The sequence below is a fragment of the Schistocerca serialis genome, chromosome 4 (genome assembly GCF_023864345.2).
Source record: "Schistocerca serialis cubense isolate TAMUIC-IGC-003099 chromosome 4, iqSchSeri2.2, whole genome shotgun sequence".
Classification (NCBI taxonomy): domain Eukaryota; kingdom Metazoa; phylum Arthropoda; class Insecta; order Orthoptera; family Acrididae; genus Schistocerca; species Schistocerca serialis.
In genome coordinates this window covers 51453059-51469551 of record NC_064641.1, presented here as the reverse complement: position 1 = coordinate 51469551, position 16493 = coordinate 51453059, and the positions used below count along the sequence as shown (strand labels likewise).

At 44.1% G+C, this 16493-nt stretch overlaps 1 protein-coding gene across 1 annotated transcript in view; it reads right to left on the bottom strand.

Moving 5' to 3' along the window:
- Positions 1–16493, bottom strand: part of LOC126473738 (facilitated trehalose transporter Tret1-like) — a 181490-nt gene that overhangs the window by 54150 nt on the left and 110847 nt on the right. Inside the window, exon 3 of the mRNA XM_050100986.1 lies at positions 3654–3822. Within this exon, the coding sequence (XP_049956943.1) occupies positions 3654–3822 (169 nt within the window). The remainder of the gene's footprint in view (positions 1–3653; positions 3823–16493) is intronic.

Sequence of the window (16493 nt, the reverse complement as noted above, 5' to 3'; positions counted from 1 at the left end):
AGCTAAATTTCCTGAAAATGCGCTGCCTGGGTCCCCTACATGAATGAAGGTGGAGGACGTGTCACAACAAAGTTGAGCAGAGCCACTGTAAACAGTCGTCATTCAGACCCTAGCGGTATGTTGTCTCCGAGTACCATCGACTTCGAGACATACCCCACGCCAGCTGACCACCCCTTGTGCACACCAACCAGCTTTGTCTATGTCTAGCCACTTCTTGCGGCTGGTCGACTAGCCGCTGCTAGACCTCATGATTTGGGATTTTGAGCTAGAGCCATCAAGAGGGTGCCACGCCCTAGGAGGCTTCGTGTGGTCTCTGGAGGTCTCCAACTGGTGTCGGGGTCTTTGGGGTCTGTGTGCCAGCACACTATGTGCATGACCGACTGCTGGAGCAAGTCAGCCGGCCAGCACATCCATGCCCTCTGCCTGCTGACGCCTGGCGTCACGTTCACTTCTATAGGCCAACACCAGCCACTGCAACTCTGCTGAACCAGCGCTCCTACCAGCGTCCGTGCACCACATCGTGCTGTGCTGAGGCAGTCACACTGCTCGGAGGTCAACGCACGCTATCGGGTCGCCACCATCGATTACTGTACGAGCATGTAACGCCGGAAATGCATATCTTCCTATCTCCATTTATTGTACTATAATTTTTTTTCTTATTTTGTTACCTGAAGATATGACATTTCTGTGTCTTTGTATATTGTAATTGTTTCACTATTTCTATATATATGAATTTGTTTTGTGAATATTTATATGCATTTATGTCGATTTATAATTGGTTTGTTTTGCGAATATTATTTGTATTTATACGCTGGGTCTGGCCTAGGGAAAACTAAGCTATCGAACGAATACATCGATAGGTCGTGTGGAGAACCAAAGTGTTTAGGATCTTTGGTAGTGTTAACTCTGCAGCGTGGAGCGCGGGCAGAGCAGAGGGAGTTTGGCGAGGGTGATGCAGTGGAGCAGGTGTGTTGTGTGACGCTCCCGCGAGTTGCCGCGCTTTCGGGGTTGGGCAGCATGTAATTGCGCTCGACTTGCTATGATAGTTTCTGACACGGTGTCGCGGACGGGAAGCATTAGCTGGCGCACATCAAGAGCCCGTTTCGTCTGGTGACCGTGTCGAGAAGAAGGCGCGCCAACATCAGCTTCTGCAACAGCGACGGCCGACAATGAGTGACTGTCGCCACCTCCTCGATCGACGGCTTCAAACCTTCAATCAGCCAACAAGGAAGACTGAAAGCACGTAAAGTTTTAGAACTGTATGGCAGACCTCAGCTTTTCAAACTTTTAAAATTGTTGCATCACAAAATTACAGCAACTTAGCATGAACCTTTGTTGCTCATTGTCCCAATTGCATTGCCAAGCAGGCGTCCCTTCCTTTTCCGGGATGAACCCGAGTGTCGTTGAAATTCAAACGCCAGCATCATTCGATTTCACTGCTTTAATTTCAAAGTTCAGTTAAGGTATTCATAGCTGGCTACAATATTTAGATTGCACAAGCACAAATTAAGAGTGCGAGTTCTGTTACCGTATTTTAGTTACCTGTGACTGCAGCTCAGCTTGGTACGTACTGAATTTTACTATTGTTAATTGTTCAGAATCATTTAATCCAAGTTCAAAGTTAAATCTCTTATTTCTAAATCGCGTAGATTCAAGTAGCTTTCGAAATGATTGTTGAGGTAGTCCAAGACTAACCGTATTTTACTGAATTTCGATTTGCTTCAGAAAGAAAGCTCACTATTAACTTCAGTCACTAAATTAACTTTCGATTTTCCGGTTTTATTAATTCTTTTGCTAAATTAAGTCAGAGTGTAGCGAAATTTATTACTTCTGACAAACTTTCAGTTTTCACACTACACGTGTCAACCTTCAGTTGCCACGCTTCTAGTGCTAATTATATGTGTAATAACCTTTCTTTTTCAGCTACTATAGTAATTGTCCTTAGGACTGGCGACCGTAATTTCCCCCAAATCTCAAATATCTAATTACCGCTAGTTAATTGTTAACGTAACGGCCGCACATTTACTTTCTTTATTAACTTTACCCCTTTTCAAAATTAATTTCCACCAGTTTCATTTGCATTTTTCCTTTCATTTAGATGTAACCCTTTCCTCCCTCTTCACCGACAAATTGACTTCGGTGACGATTGCTTTTCCCAGATTTCCATTAGGTACACGCGGTTTAATTTTTCACTGTCATTAAGGTCGATAAGTGAGGGGGAGGTTACAAGCACCTTACCGAATAAAGAATGTATTTGTTAACTGAGCCCTTTCACGACTGCTGTACTGCTGGTACTCTGCAACCCATCCCGTACACAGCATCTCGGATTAGTGACGATCATCCTCGAATTAATGGTTCGGCAGTACCGACTCTGTTACAGAGCTAAGTTTCAATTTTCATTGTTATATAAGTTATCAGCAAACCAAAATTGATAAGAATTTGCTAGTTTTGTGCAATTTACATTTCCACTGTCGCATAATGTGATCAAATGAGACAAGAGATCACTCGTGTAAAACGAGCTTGACAGTGCGACTTGTCTGGTCAGTATACGATTTCCCGCACAGACAAACGGTTTAGTATGGAGGGTGATTCAAAAAGAATACCACAACTTTAAAAATGTGTATTTAATGAAAGAAACATAATATAACCTTCTGTTATACATCATTACAAAGTGTATTTAAAAAGGCTTTTTTTCACTCAAAAACAAGTTCAGAGATGTTCAATATGGCCCCCTTCAGACACTCGAGCAATATCAACCCTATACTCCAACTCGTTCCACACTCTCTGTAGCATATCAGGCGTAACAGTTTGGATAGCTGCTGTTATTTCTCGTTTCAAATCATCAATGGTGGCTGGGAGAGGTGGCCGAAACACCATATCCTTAACATACCACCATAAGAAAAAATCGCAGGGGGTAAGATCAGGGCTTCTTGGAGGCCAGTGATGAAGTGCTCTGTCACGGGCTGCCTGCCTTGAACCAATTTCAGATGATAAGGTTTCATAACTAACCTTTTTCGTAGGACTCTCCATACAGTTGATTGTGGAATTTGCAGCTCTCTGCTAGCTCTGCGAGTCGATTTTCCTGGGCTGCGAACAAATGCTTGCTGGATGCGTGCTACATTTTCATCACTCGTTCTCGGCCGTCCAGAACTTTTCCCTTTGCACAAACACCCATTCTCTGTAAACTGTTTATACCAACGTTTAATACACCACCTATCAGGAGGTTTAACACCATACTTCGTTCGAAATGCACGCTGAACAACTGTCGTCGATTCACGTCTGCCGTACTCAATAACACAAAAAGCTTTCTGTTGAGCGGTCGCCATCTTAGCATCAACTGACGCTGACGCCTAGTCAACAGCGCCTCAAGCGAACAAATGTACAACTAAATGAAACTTCATAGCTCCCTTAATTCGCCGACAGATAGTGCTTAGCTCTGCCTTTTGTCGTTGCAGAGTTTTAAATTCCTAAAGTTGTGGTATTCTTTTTGAATTACCCTGTATTTCAAGTGCCCGTAGGTGGCATTGTTTTTAGCGGGACGCAGTGGGCGCCGGAGGACGGAAGGTAGGAAATACCAAATCAAATATGTATTGCGTCGTTAACGATTGGAGCAGTGGCCGTGGCCGCTAGAGCGGGTGGCGCTCCTGCCTTACCTGTGCTATCTCGGTGACGTAGACGGGCAGCGCGGTGAAGACGGCGCCCATGGCGGCGCCGGCGATGGCCCTGCCGGCGCACAGGCCGGCCACCGAGGCGTGCTGCGCCGCCCACGCCGTCGCCAGCCACGCCGGCAGGAACGGCAGCCCCGCCACGAGAAGGGCACGCCTGTGCCGACACAACACGACAGCGCGGCGTCAGCGGGCGGGCGGGCTCTAGCCAGGTGTTTTCTTTAAGGAACAGTCGCTATTACGCAGGTTTGTAATAGGGTTTGAGCTGAAACTTTTTATGGCCAATTACAAGACGCCACAAGCCTTCCAGAATACGAGGGACGTTCATTAACTAATGCAATACTTTTTTTCTGAAAGCAGGTTGATTTTATTCAGGATTCCAATTCACCTCATTATTCTGCATTCTTTTGGCTACAGAACCCTATTTATAAACATAATGTCTGATCAATGCAGTGGCCTTAACCACCTTGTATTGTATTGTATGTTAACTGGGGACCTAGAAACTACGGAGAGGCTCCGTCCCCGCAGTGGTCCACAACCCCACGACGACCACTGCAGTTCACTTCACCCCTCCGCCACCCCAGACCGAACCCAGGGTTATTGTGCAGTTCAGCCCCCGGTCGAGCCCCCAGGGAACGTCTCACACGAGACGAGTACAACCCCTATATTTGCGTGGTAGAGTAATAGTGGTGTACGCGTACGTGGAGAACTTGTTTGCGCAGCAATCGCCGACATAGTGTAGCTGAGGCGGAATAAGGGGAACCAGCCCGCATTCGCCGAGGCAGATGGAAAATCGCCTAAAAACCATCCACAGACTGGCCAGTTCACCGGACCTCGACACAAATCCTCCGGGCGGATTCGTGCCGGGGACCAGGCGCTCCTTCCCGCCCGGGAAGCCGTGCGTTAGACCGCACGGCCAACCGGGCGGGCTTAGCCACATTACTGGGACGGCCTGTTGTCCGGCACAGTATCATTCTACTCGTCGACGCCGGAGCCAACGCCTTTCTGCATCAGTAACCCACTTATCGTCCACGTATTGATTTCTGCGGAGTGCACCCTTCATTGGGCCAAACAGGAAGGTGCGAGATCCGGGCTGAAGATGTTGAGGAAGAACAGTCCAATGAAGTTTTGTGAGCTCCTCTCGGATGCGCAGACTTGTGTCTGTTCTTGCGTCGTCGTGGAGAAGGAGAAATTCATTCGAGAACCGCCAATGAGGGTGTCCGCACGTTCCAGCACTGCAGAAGTCACAGCTGTGTGCCGCCAGCCGGCACGCGGGACATCGGACAGTTTTCCACTCCTTCTTGTGATGGTTACAGACGCCTCGCCCAACGACTCACCATGCTTTTGTTCACTGCTAGGTCTCCGTAGACATTATGGAAGCGTCTATAAGTATCATACTCTGGTTTTCCGCCGGAAGAAACTCACTGGCAGCTCCTTGTTTCGAACGCACATCCTGTACAGACGCCATATTGAAGGTTACACAAAGCGCCGCCACCTGTCGGAAATTCATGGAACTATAGGGGATGAAGCAGAAATTTTCCATGATATCCCACAACAAATTTCACATTTTTTCAACCGTAATTGGCGGAGAAGAAAATGTGTTGCATTACTTACTGAATACCCCTCGTATTAAAAATGCTCCATACCTTTAGGTTTTGGACCCACCACTGAAAATTGCCCTATGGGCGCCCTTACAGGCAGCCGCAGTTATTGTGCAGCAGCAATTGTAGCGCTCAGTCGTGAAACATTACAACACCCGTACAAAGCAAATCTCGCATTCACTCTCTGGTCAAAAGTGTCCGAGTACGGCTGTGTAATGCATAATTGAGCACTATATGTCACGAGAGATAGACCTGCCAGTATAAAAAGAGGGACGGAGTGTTGTGTTCTCAATAGAGAAGCAGAAACAGCAGGATGAGTCGGACAGGACAGCTCAGTGACATAGAACTTGGACTAGTCATAAGATGTTACCCGAGTAACGGATCCGTCAGGGACATTGTGACCCTTCTAAAGCTGCCGAAGTAGATTTCTGGTGATGTGATTGTGAAGTGGTAACGTGAAGGTGCAGCCGCAACTAAAGAAAGACCAGGCACACCTCATGTATTGACGGACAGGAACACTCGAGCATTGTTGATGGTGATTACTAAAAACTGCATGAAATCAGCGGAAATCGTGAGTTTCAGAGTGCTACCAGCAGTTCAGATAGTACAATAACAGTGCCATTTAAAAAGAATGGGATACAATGGTCGAGCAACTCCTAATAAACCATACATTTCTATAGTCAGTGCCCATGCCGCTGGTTAGTGGATGGCTGGAAACAAGCTATTTGGAGTCATGAATCACGCTATAACCTCTGGCAAAAAGATCAAAGCTTCTGGGTTTGGCGAATTCATGGGGAACCCTACCCGCCAACAGTGACTTGCAGAGGAGGTAGTGTTACTGTATCCGGAAGGATATGAGCTTATCTTACGCCACAGTGTACTATGTACAGTAGAGGAACATTTTCGAAACGATGGCTGTTCGTATCAGTACGACAGTGCACGCTGTCACATCTTGTGGACAACAACATTCCTAAAATGGGATTGCCTTCCCAGAATTCCAATATAAACCCAATGGAATATCTTTAGGATGAGTTAGAACGTCCACTTCTCTCCAGCAAAACCTCCTCTAGTTTTAGCCCTTGAGGAAGAATGGGCTGCAATTTCTCCACAGGTGTATTCATGAACCTCACTGAAAGCGTCCCAAACGAGTTCAATCCATCATAAAGTCGATGGGTGGAACCAACCCATATTAATGTCCATTAACAGGTGTGTTCAGATAGTGTAGGTTATGACTAATCCAAGACAAGTGACATAATAGATAAATGTAAATACTGAAAGATCGTAGGTATACGATAAAATTATTGAAACTGGGTACTGTTGTGATGCTTTTTGTTTGTCCCATATTACCCACCCGTTACTAAGTGGCTGCTTTTGTTAGCCTCACGCTTGGAAGGATAGTTATTTAGTGACTCTTCTGCAGGACCTGCTGAGGCAGTGGCGCAAAAACTGACCGAGCTAAAAAAGAAACGAGAAAGAAAGACTCTCAGAGAATTAACTTGATGTCTGCTAGAATCCTTTCTCTGGACCAGATCGCGACAGTGAGAGCACGCTGTTGTCACAGTATCGCCACGCTGTTAGAGACGCCATGTCACGAATGGCACGGCCCCCCATCCCCCCCCCCCCCCTCCCGCCGAAGGTTCAAGTCCTCCACGGGCACGGGCGTGTGTGTTGTCCTTAGCGAAAGTTAGTTTGAGTGGTGTGTAAGTCAAGGGACCGATGCCCTCAACAGTTTGATCCCTTAGGAATTCGCACACATTTTTGTCGCAGTATCGCTTCTACAATGTCATTTCGTCCAAGTAGCCGTTAACAAGCTTTACGTGGCAACAGTCCGCTTGGTCCACACTACTGCGACCTGCACAGCATGTTCTTGTTCAACAACTGGGTTCTTGTTGCTTGTTAGTTACATTGTTCTAGCAGCTGCTGAAGCAAATGGTATCTGAACAAAGGCTTCCGATTTCTGCCGACTCAGAACTAGAGCGAGCACGACGGTGCTGTAAACAAGCAAGAAAAAGGAATGTGAAGGGGATACGTAATTTAGTTACACCTTCAGCCAGTTGCTGCTTCCAAGTATCGATTGGTATATTCTGCTACGTAAATAAGGAATTCAAGAAAATGCTTTCTGTCGCTGATTGCTATGTTACGGGAGTTGTTAGTCGCTGCATCTACTCTGTTGATCTTAGTTGAACGCTGGGGTAAATAAACGTGTACTCTGTCGTTGGTTATCGGCTACGTTTCTCGAGTATCTGGTGTCATAAGGCCACTGGATGTGGGCCCTACTTAAGTATTAGGTATTTTGTTGTTACTGTAGTGTACAGTTTTTTATCTTGAAAAATGTGCACCTAATTCTGTTTTTTTTTTTTCGCGTGGTATTCGAGAGTGCAATAATAGAGAATTAGTGTGAAGGTGGTACGATCAATTCTCTGCCAGGGAATTAAGTGTTATTTGCAGAACAGCCATGTAGATATAGATGCTTGTTATAGCAGATATTGGTACAGTGGAGCTAGTTAATGAAATAACTGTGGTCAATACCCAGATGCAAGAGGTGATCAAGACCATAGACAAGGCTTCTAATTTGGATATTTTGAAGTTTCGTTACAACACGTTTATTCAAACAACGATGTAGCTATGAGAACGTCTCTGACAATGCCAATGACTGCAGCATCTTGTGAATTTTGTTTCAGCTGATTCAAGATTAAAAAAAAAAAAAAACTAGTTAAGGTCGAGTAGGCGCTTCAGTCTGGAACCGCGTGACCGCTACGGTAGCAGGTTCGAATCCTGCCTCGGGCATGGATGTGTGTGATGTCCTTAGGTTACTTAGGTTTAAGTAGTTCTAAGTTCTAGGGGACTGATGACCACAGATGTTAAGCCCCATAGTGCTCAGAGCCATTTGAGCCAAGGTCGAATAAAGGTGAGCCCGCATCTCGTGGTCGTGCGGTAGCGTTCTCGCTTCCCGCGCCCGGGTTCCCGGGTTCGATTCCCTGCGGGGTCAGGGATTTTCTCTGCCTCGTGATGGCTGGGTGTTGTGTGCTGTCCTTAGGTTAGTTAGGTTTAAGTAGTTCTAAGTTCTATGGGACTTATGACCACAGCAGTTGAGTCCCATAGTGCTCAGAGCCATTTGAACCAATAAAGGTGAAAGCAGATAGTCAAATTCAGATGTCTTGTCGATAGAACACTACACAGCTACTAAACTTGACTTCAGTGACATAATCAATGAGTTTACTTCGTCCAAAGGAAGGAAATTCAAAGTAAAGTTGAAATAATAACAATTCCTCGTTAATAATTGACGTATTAATTATAATTCATAAAGAGCGAATGCAAGCGGTTCTTTGTTATACACTGTACTAAAACCAGTACATAGAGGCTGGGATATATAGATTTTGTTGTACTTTCAATTTTTCAGAAAGTTCGTAATTTATCTACTACAATGGCACATTTAATTTGTTGTGTGCAACAGTTTTCATCAATTATTTAACTAACATTTCACACCAATATTTCGTTTTTATTAAACCTACCGACAAAATAAATTATAAAATTTGCTACATCTGCCTATAAAAACCGCGGAAAGGAATTAGTTTTACTGAGGGAGGAGAAGGCCACCGCCAGGGAGGCGGGATCATCTCTGTAATCAGAACAGTTCTGTCCTTCCGTCCTAGCGACAGTTTTTAATTGTCGTTCGGCTCCATGATGCTCAAGCGTTTTATCAGCTGTCAACTTAAGAAAATTAGAAATATACCAAGAAAAAAACGGCTAGCAGTGAACCACTTAAATTAAGACAAGCAAATTCAGTATTAGTGGTTAATCTTCCACGGCCAACGTGAATTTAAATAATGTTCTTTTAAGAATGAGGCCTCATTACTTTAAAACCGAAGGCAACAATATAAACCGACCTTCGGTCGTCTCTGAGGTGATTCTCTTGTAGTTGCTCTGAAGACGATCGCTGCAAATACGGTCGCAACATTTATTGTTATGGTTGTCTTCTTTTTCAAAATATTGCGGCCTAAAACCCAAAAGGATTTTATTCTAAATGAGTTATTATTTAACATATCGCGGTTCGGATTCACAGTCACGCTGAATTATTTTAAAGGATATCATATTCGCCACTAACTGTAGAAATTATCGATTTCACAATTGCAATTTCGGTCTTAAGGCCATTATAAAGTGGTCAATGTACGAAGCTTTGGGCTCGTTTAGTCTTGCTGTATTCTCCTAGTTAAAAGGTTCAGTTCGGACAATAAGATGTACATATGTCGGATGTTCTGATGAAAAACTACCACTTGATAATGGCCTGAAAGCCGAAATTGCAGTTATGAAATAAGTAATTTCTACAGTCAACGGCGAATATGATGTCCTCAAAAAACATTACTATTAGTATTTTCATTTAAAATCATAGCCCTGTATGTCTCAGCGCATTAGGCCTAGGTTGTTGTGGTGGTCTTCAGTCCTGAGACTGGTTTGATGCAGCTCTCCATGCTACTCTATCCTCTGCAAGTTTCTTCATCTCCCGGTACCTACTGCAGCCTACATCCTTCTGAATCTGGTTAGTGTATTCATCTCTTGGTCTCCCTCTACGATTTTTACCCTCCACGCTGCCCTCCAGTACCAAATTGGTGATCCCTTGATGCCTCAGAACATGTCCTACCAACCGATCCCTTCTTCTAATCAAGTTGTGCCACAAACTCCTCTTCTCCCCAATTCTGTTCAATACCTCCTCATTAGTTATGTGATCTACCCAGCATTAGGCCTGGGTGTGAGATTAATTATGCATTAATTATACCATGTGCAACCCGACTTGCAAACTTTACAATTGTTCTTCAAGAAGTTGAGTGAAAAGTTGTATCACTTCTGGAGAAAGCGAAGTTTATCCCTCTTAGTGCCGGGATTCTCTCTTGGCGTTGGTGAGGACTGATCCTCAGTGCTGTGACCTTCCCCACCAGACATTACGGCGCCTAGAGTATCAGCAACCAAACTGACAGCCAGCAGTCGCGGGTTACCCGCCTCGCAGGAACACCGAAGCACTACACAACCGACAGGTAATATTGCTGAACGGCCACAGCAACAACCACAACAACAACAACAACACCACAACAAAGACACCAGCGGCCACCAGGGGCCACTACCGACTACCGACCTCTATGTGGCGAAAAATTCAGTACAGCAATGATGAATGAAATGTCTTATGAACACAGTACTGGTTAACAGGCATTAGTCTGTTCTCAAATACTGATCGGAAATAATATTATTCTCTGCAACTGATGGGAAACTGAAGTTTCTTACCTTTTCACAGATACTGGAAACTCTCGTTCGTTCCCATAGTTCATTAGATTTTACCTGGTTGTGTAGAAAACCACCCTGGGCGTTTTTCATCAGGCGTCATATAGCCTGTGCTGAATGGAGTATCATTTCAGTCATCACAAATCTGCGTGGTTCTACCTATAGCAAGCGAAATAGGGGGCTGGGGTTCAATTGCACACCACAGTGTGCTGTCCTGCTATGTGTTCACACTAAAAACAGTTATTGTGAGCGACGAAAGCAGCCAATGCTACGACGTGGGTGGCATAAGTTGTGTGGTTCTGCAAGTACCGAGAGGAGGAATGTTGTTACTGGTGGACGATCAATTAATGTTTGCCTTCTAAAACTTTATGGTTATCTTGCTAAAGGCAGTGTATAGCGTAATGGTATGATATAACATGTGAATTACCTCTTCTTTTATTGCGTAATAAACCTGTAACTTTACTTTTCCAAGCCGGTAGGGCCAAATTGTTGGAAGAGTAACTATTCGATGGGTAAATCCGGAAATTAATTTCACATACATTCACTGTGGTGCGAGAAACTACTGGAATCATTGATACTGGTGTGGTTTGAAGCATGTGGGACCTAAGATACTCCCTATGTTAGCAGATTTAAAAGATGGAGCATATTATACCCGAATCAGAATGCACTGTGGTATTCGGGAAAATTTTCAGTACACGATGGATACTTCGCTGAGGTTTCGGGGCTAATTCTTAATTCAGTTAGTATTCATCGGGTTTCCCATTATGCCACAGATACTTTACTGGTGAATTAGTTGGCAAAATTATGTTACTAGAGGTTTTGCTAGGTGATAACACTGAGTATAGGGTGGTTTTTAGCTATAGAGGACTAAGCCAACTACAATGGGCAAGAAACTAGCCAATCGTGCTGCAGTCACAGTGCTGGTTGGATGAAGGGCTTCAAATTTTCAAGTTACTATGGGAGTTGCTCTTGACTCAGGAAATAGGGGATACGGTCTTGGACGGCTTGACGGGAAGAAGGCGGATATGGTGGGACCGGGAGGCTGAGTGTTACTGGCAGTTTCCAACAATCCTAAACGGACATAATCTTCTCAGACACGAGAGTTTTCGGAGTCAGGTTCGTTGTAGCGATAGCTGCTTTGCAGTTGCGGATTACAAAGTAGAGTATTCCGTGATTTAGCGGATGTTAAGATACCGATGAAGCCTTGTAGGAGATAGGGCAGCTAATGGGTGGAGGAACTGTCATCAAAGAAACGTTCATAAAGGGATTCCTTATATTCATATACATACGAGGGTTGGCACTTTAATAGTGACAACTATTTATTTACAGCTCGTACAAAGTTTTACTGACCTTCATAGTCGTCTCCAGCATTGTGTATAACCCGTTGCCAGCGATGTGGAAGTCGTAGGATGCTCTTAGCAGTGCCAGTTGTGTTGACAGTTCGAGCGGCGCGGTCTATTGCCCGACTAATTAGTAGCAGTTCCGAAGCAAATGCCGTGAAGTGTTTCCTTCAGTTTAGAAATCGAGTTGAACTCACAAGAGCTTAAGTGAAAGGAGTTCAGTAGATGGTACAGCACTTAGTAGCCCCATCAGTCAAACAAATCAGTAACAGCTTGCACAGTACGAGCTTGAGCATTGTCCTGCAAAATGATGACCAGGTAACGCACAAAGTGTCATCACTTCTGTCTCTATGCTGCGCATTTTTGGAACACAACCTACGACCAGCTTAGAGACAGAAGTGATGACACTTTCTGCAAGACCTGACCATCATTTTGCAGGACAATGCTCAAGCTCGTACAGTGCAAGCTGTTACTGATTGGTTTGACTGATGGGGCTGCTAAGTGCTATTTATACCACCTACTGCACTCCCCTACCCGCGCGGGATTAGCCGAGCGTTCTGGGGCGCTGCAGTCATGGACTGTGCGTCTGGTCCCGGCGGAGGTTCGAGTCCTCCCTCGGGCATGGGTGTGTGTGTGTTTGTCCTAAGGATAATTTAGGTTAAGTAGTGTGTAAGCTTAGGGACTGATGACCTTAGCAGTTAAGTCCCATAAGATTTCACGCACATTTGAACATTTTTTTTCTCGATTTCTAAACTGAACGAAACACTTCACAGCATTTGTTCCAAAACTGCTTCAAATTAGTCTGGGAATAGACCGCGCCGGTCGAACTGTCAACACAACTGGCACTGCTAAGAGTATCCTACGACTTCAACATCACTGGCAGCGGGTTATACAAAATGCTGGTGAATACTTTCAAGGTCAGTAAAACTTTGAAACACATATCTACTTTGTACGAGCTGTAAATAAATAGTTGCCACTATTAAAGTTCCAACCCTCGTATATATATATATATATATATATATATATATATATATATATATATATAGGGCTATTACAAATGATTGAAGCGATTTCATAAATTCACTGTAGCTCCATTCATTGACATATGGTCACGACACACTACAGATACGTAGAAAAACTGGTAACGTTTTGTTCGGCTGAAGCCGCACTTCAGGTTTCTGCCGCCAGAGCGCTCGAGAGTGCAGTGAGAGAAAATGGCGACAGGAGCCGAGAAAGCGTATGTCGTGCTTGAAATGCACTCACATCAGTCAGTCATAACAGTGCAACGACACTTCAGGACGAAGTTCAACAAAGATCCACCAACTGCTAACTCCATTCGGCGATGGTATGCGCAGTTTAAAGCTTCTGGATGCCTCTGTAAGGGGAAATCAACGGGTCGGCCTGCAGTGAGCGAAGAAACGGTTGAACGCGTGCGGGCAAGTTTCACGCGTAGCCCGCGGAAGTCGACGAATAAAGCAAGCAGGGAGCTAAACGTACCACAGCCGACGGTTTGGAAAATCTTACGGAAAAGGCTAAAGCAGAAGCCTTACCGTTTACAATTGCTACAAGCCCTGACACCCAATGACAACGTCAAACGCTTTGAATTTTCGGCGCGGTTGCAACAGCTCATGGAAGAGGATGCGTTCAGTGCGAAACTTGTTTTCAGTGATGAAGCAACATTTTTTCTTAATGGTGAAGTGAACAGACACAATGTGCGAATCTGCGCGGTAGAGAATCCTCACGCATTCGTGCAGCAAATTCGCAATTCACCAAAAGTTAACGTGTTTTGTGCAATCTCACGGTTTAAATTTTACGGCCCCTTTTTCTTCTGCGAAAAAAACGTTACACGTGTATCTGGACATGCTGGAAAATTGGCTCATGCCACAACTGGAGACCGACAGCGCCGACTTCATCTTTCAACAGGATGGTGCTCCACCGCACTTCCATCATGATGTTCAGCATTTCTTAAACAGGAGATTGGAAAACCGATGGATCAGTCGTGGTGGAGATCATGATCAGCAATTCATGTCATGGCCTCCACACTCTCCCGACTTAACCCCATGCGATTTCTTTCTGTGGGGTTATGTGAAAGATTCAGTGTTTAAACCTCCTCTACCAAGAAACGTGCCAGAACTGCGAGCTCGCATCAACGATGCTTTCGAACTCATTGATGGGGACATGCTGCGCCGAGTGTGGGAGGAACTTGATTATCGGCTTGATGTCTGCCGAATCACTAAAGGGGCACATATCGAACATTTGTGAATGCCTAAAAAAACTTTTTGAGTTTTTGTATGTGTGTGCAAAGCATTGTGAAAATATCTCAAATAATAAAGTTATTGTAGAGCTGTGAAATCGCTTCAATCATTTGTAATAACCCTGTATATATATATATATATATATATATATATATATATATATATATATATATATATATATATATATATATATATATATGAGAGTTCAAAAAAATTAATGGGTGACAGAATAGTGTGCTGGACAACAGTACTACTACTATTACTAATACATCAGTATTCACTTCATTTACAGGCTGATAATTCTAGCTGTTAGGAGTAGTACATTTTTAGGTTGGCTAGTACCTTCAAGTACATATGGCAAGAGCAAGCCACTAATCCTTATTTTCCACTTGGAGCAGGTTAAGTGTTGAAGTTTGACATGTGGACACAAAACGGTTAGTCTACACTGATATGTATAGTTCACACAGTGGTGCAGTTCCGAGTGTGTAGAAAAGTCAGGTAGTAAATTATGTGACGTGTCTGCGGGAATTCTGTTAGATACAGAGAGGAAACACGAACACAATGATGTGTGTACATACTAAGGTACCACATTTAAAAAATATCTGCACTTAAAGCCGTTACGCCCTGCATGTATACTGTATAGCCGGCCGTGGTGGCCAAGCGGTTCTAGGCGCTACAGTCTGGAACCGCGCGACCGCTACGGTCGCAGGTTCGTATCTTGCCTCGGGCATGGATGTGTGTGATGTCCTTAGGTTAGTTAGATTTAAGTAGCTCTAAGTTCTAGGGGACGGATGACCTCAGAAGTTAAGTCCCATAGTGCTCAGAGCCATTTGAACCATTTGTGTTGCGAATGGAGTCTGTAGTGAAGACGTAATAAATCAGAATATCATGCCTTATACTGAAGTTAGACTGCATGGACCGCGAAAATGTAGTAAGCGAAAATTTTTTTCCCATTCATCATCTCATGAAGAGTGTCGGCGGGAAAATTTTTTGTAAAGGATTGAAATTATGTGTAAAGTTTTTTGGCAGTCGTTAAGTGCTGTCATTCTCAAATACTGACTGCGCGCCATCAGTTAGGCTGCCTCAAGACAAACAGCTTCTACCGAAATATATTCCTTATTCTTTTAAATTTGTACCGGAAGTTTATACGTCTTAATGAGTAGATTCTGAAAGCATCTTAAATTTTTAAATTCTATAATAATTACGAGGAATATTGAAAATCATATTCTTGTTGCCACTGACAGTCCTTACGTAGGCAAACTGAAACTGGTAGATGTCGGAAACTCAATGAGGCTGTTCGCCGATGGTGGTGTGGTATATACAGGGTGTTTTTGTAAGAGCATGCAAAAATGTAACAGTAGATAGAGAATTTTCCACTGGAGAATTCGAGCTAGGGAAACTGGGGTCGGAGAAGTCAGCTTAACAAGATATGGAAGTAAATATGTTGACCGCTTTGTCTAGCATTACTGTTTTGTATTTCAGTTTCAACTAACATGCGTACACGTTAACACGTATTGTGCTGTTTATTTACATGTACATTCTTTATTTCTTGCAAGGAAACAAGGACAAGACTGATTACTAGGAAGTAAAGATGCAGATGTTGTTTACTTTACTGGTCCATAAGGTGGCTCTGCTGTATTTACATTGTCCCATGACAGAACGTGCTATGAATCAACGACAGCCCCAGCCATTCCTCAGTGTTGTTCAGAGACGTACAGTACAACACGATGGAGCAGTACCGGTACAGTTTCGCAGAACTCACTGACATGAACCTTGTGTATGGGGAAGTACGTTGATATGGCCTGTACAGGGAACTATTTCCTAAGAGGCATCAACCGTCACGACGTGTGTTTATACACCTCGATTGACGAATGCAGGAGACTGGTTCACCGGAAAGAAGAAGCGGTGGACCTGGCAATATGAGAACCACACCAGGGATATTTGTCAGGGTGCGTCAGAATCTTGTTCGTCGATGTCAGACTTGCACTGAGGTTGATGGCCGTCAGTTTCAGCACATTTTGTAAGACACAGAACAAATCATACTTTCATTATGTCAGTTACGGTATTTGCAGTTAACTGTTAACTAATGTAAATAAAAAACTACACAGTAATGTTATTTTATTTCTATTATCTACTTAAGCTGGCTTCTCCAACCCAGGTTCTCCACCCCTAACTGTTCAATGGAGCATTCTCTATGTCCTGTTCAGTTTTTACACGCTCTTACGGAAACACCCTTTAGAGACGTCGGAACACTAGAAAACTGTAGTAATGTGCAAGAAGACATGCGAAGTGTGGTGTCACCGCAAGGCACCGCACTTGCTAGGTTGTAGGCTTCAAATGGGCCTAGCGGTTCTAGGCGCT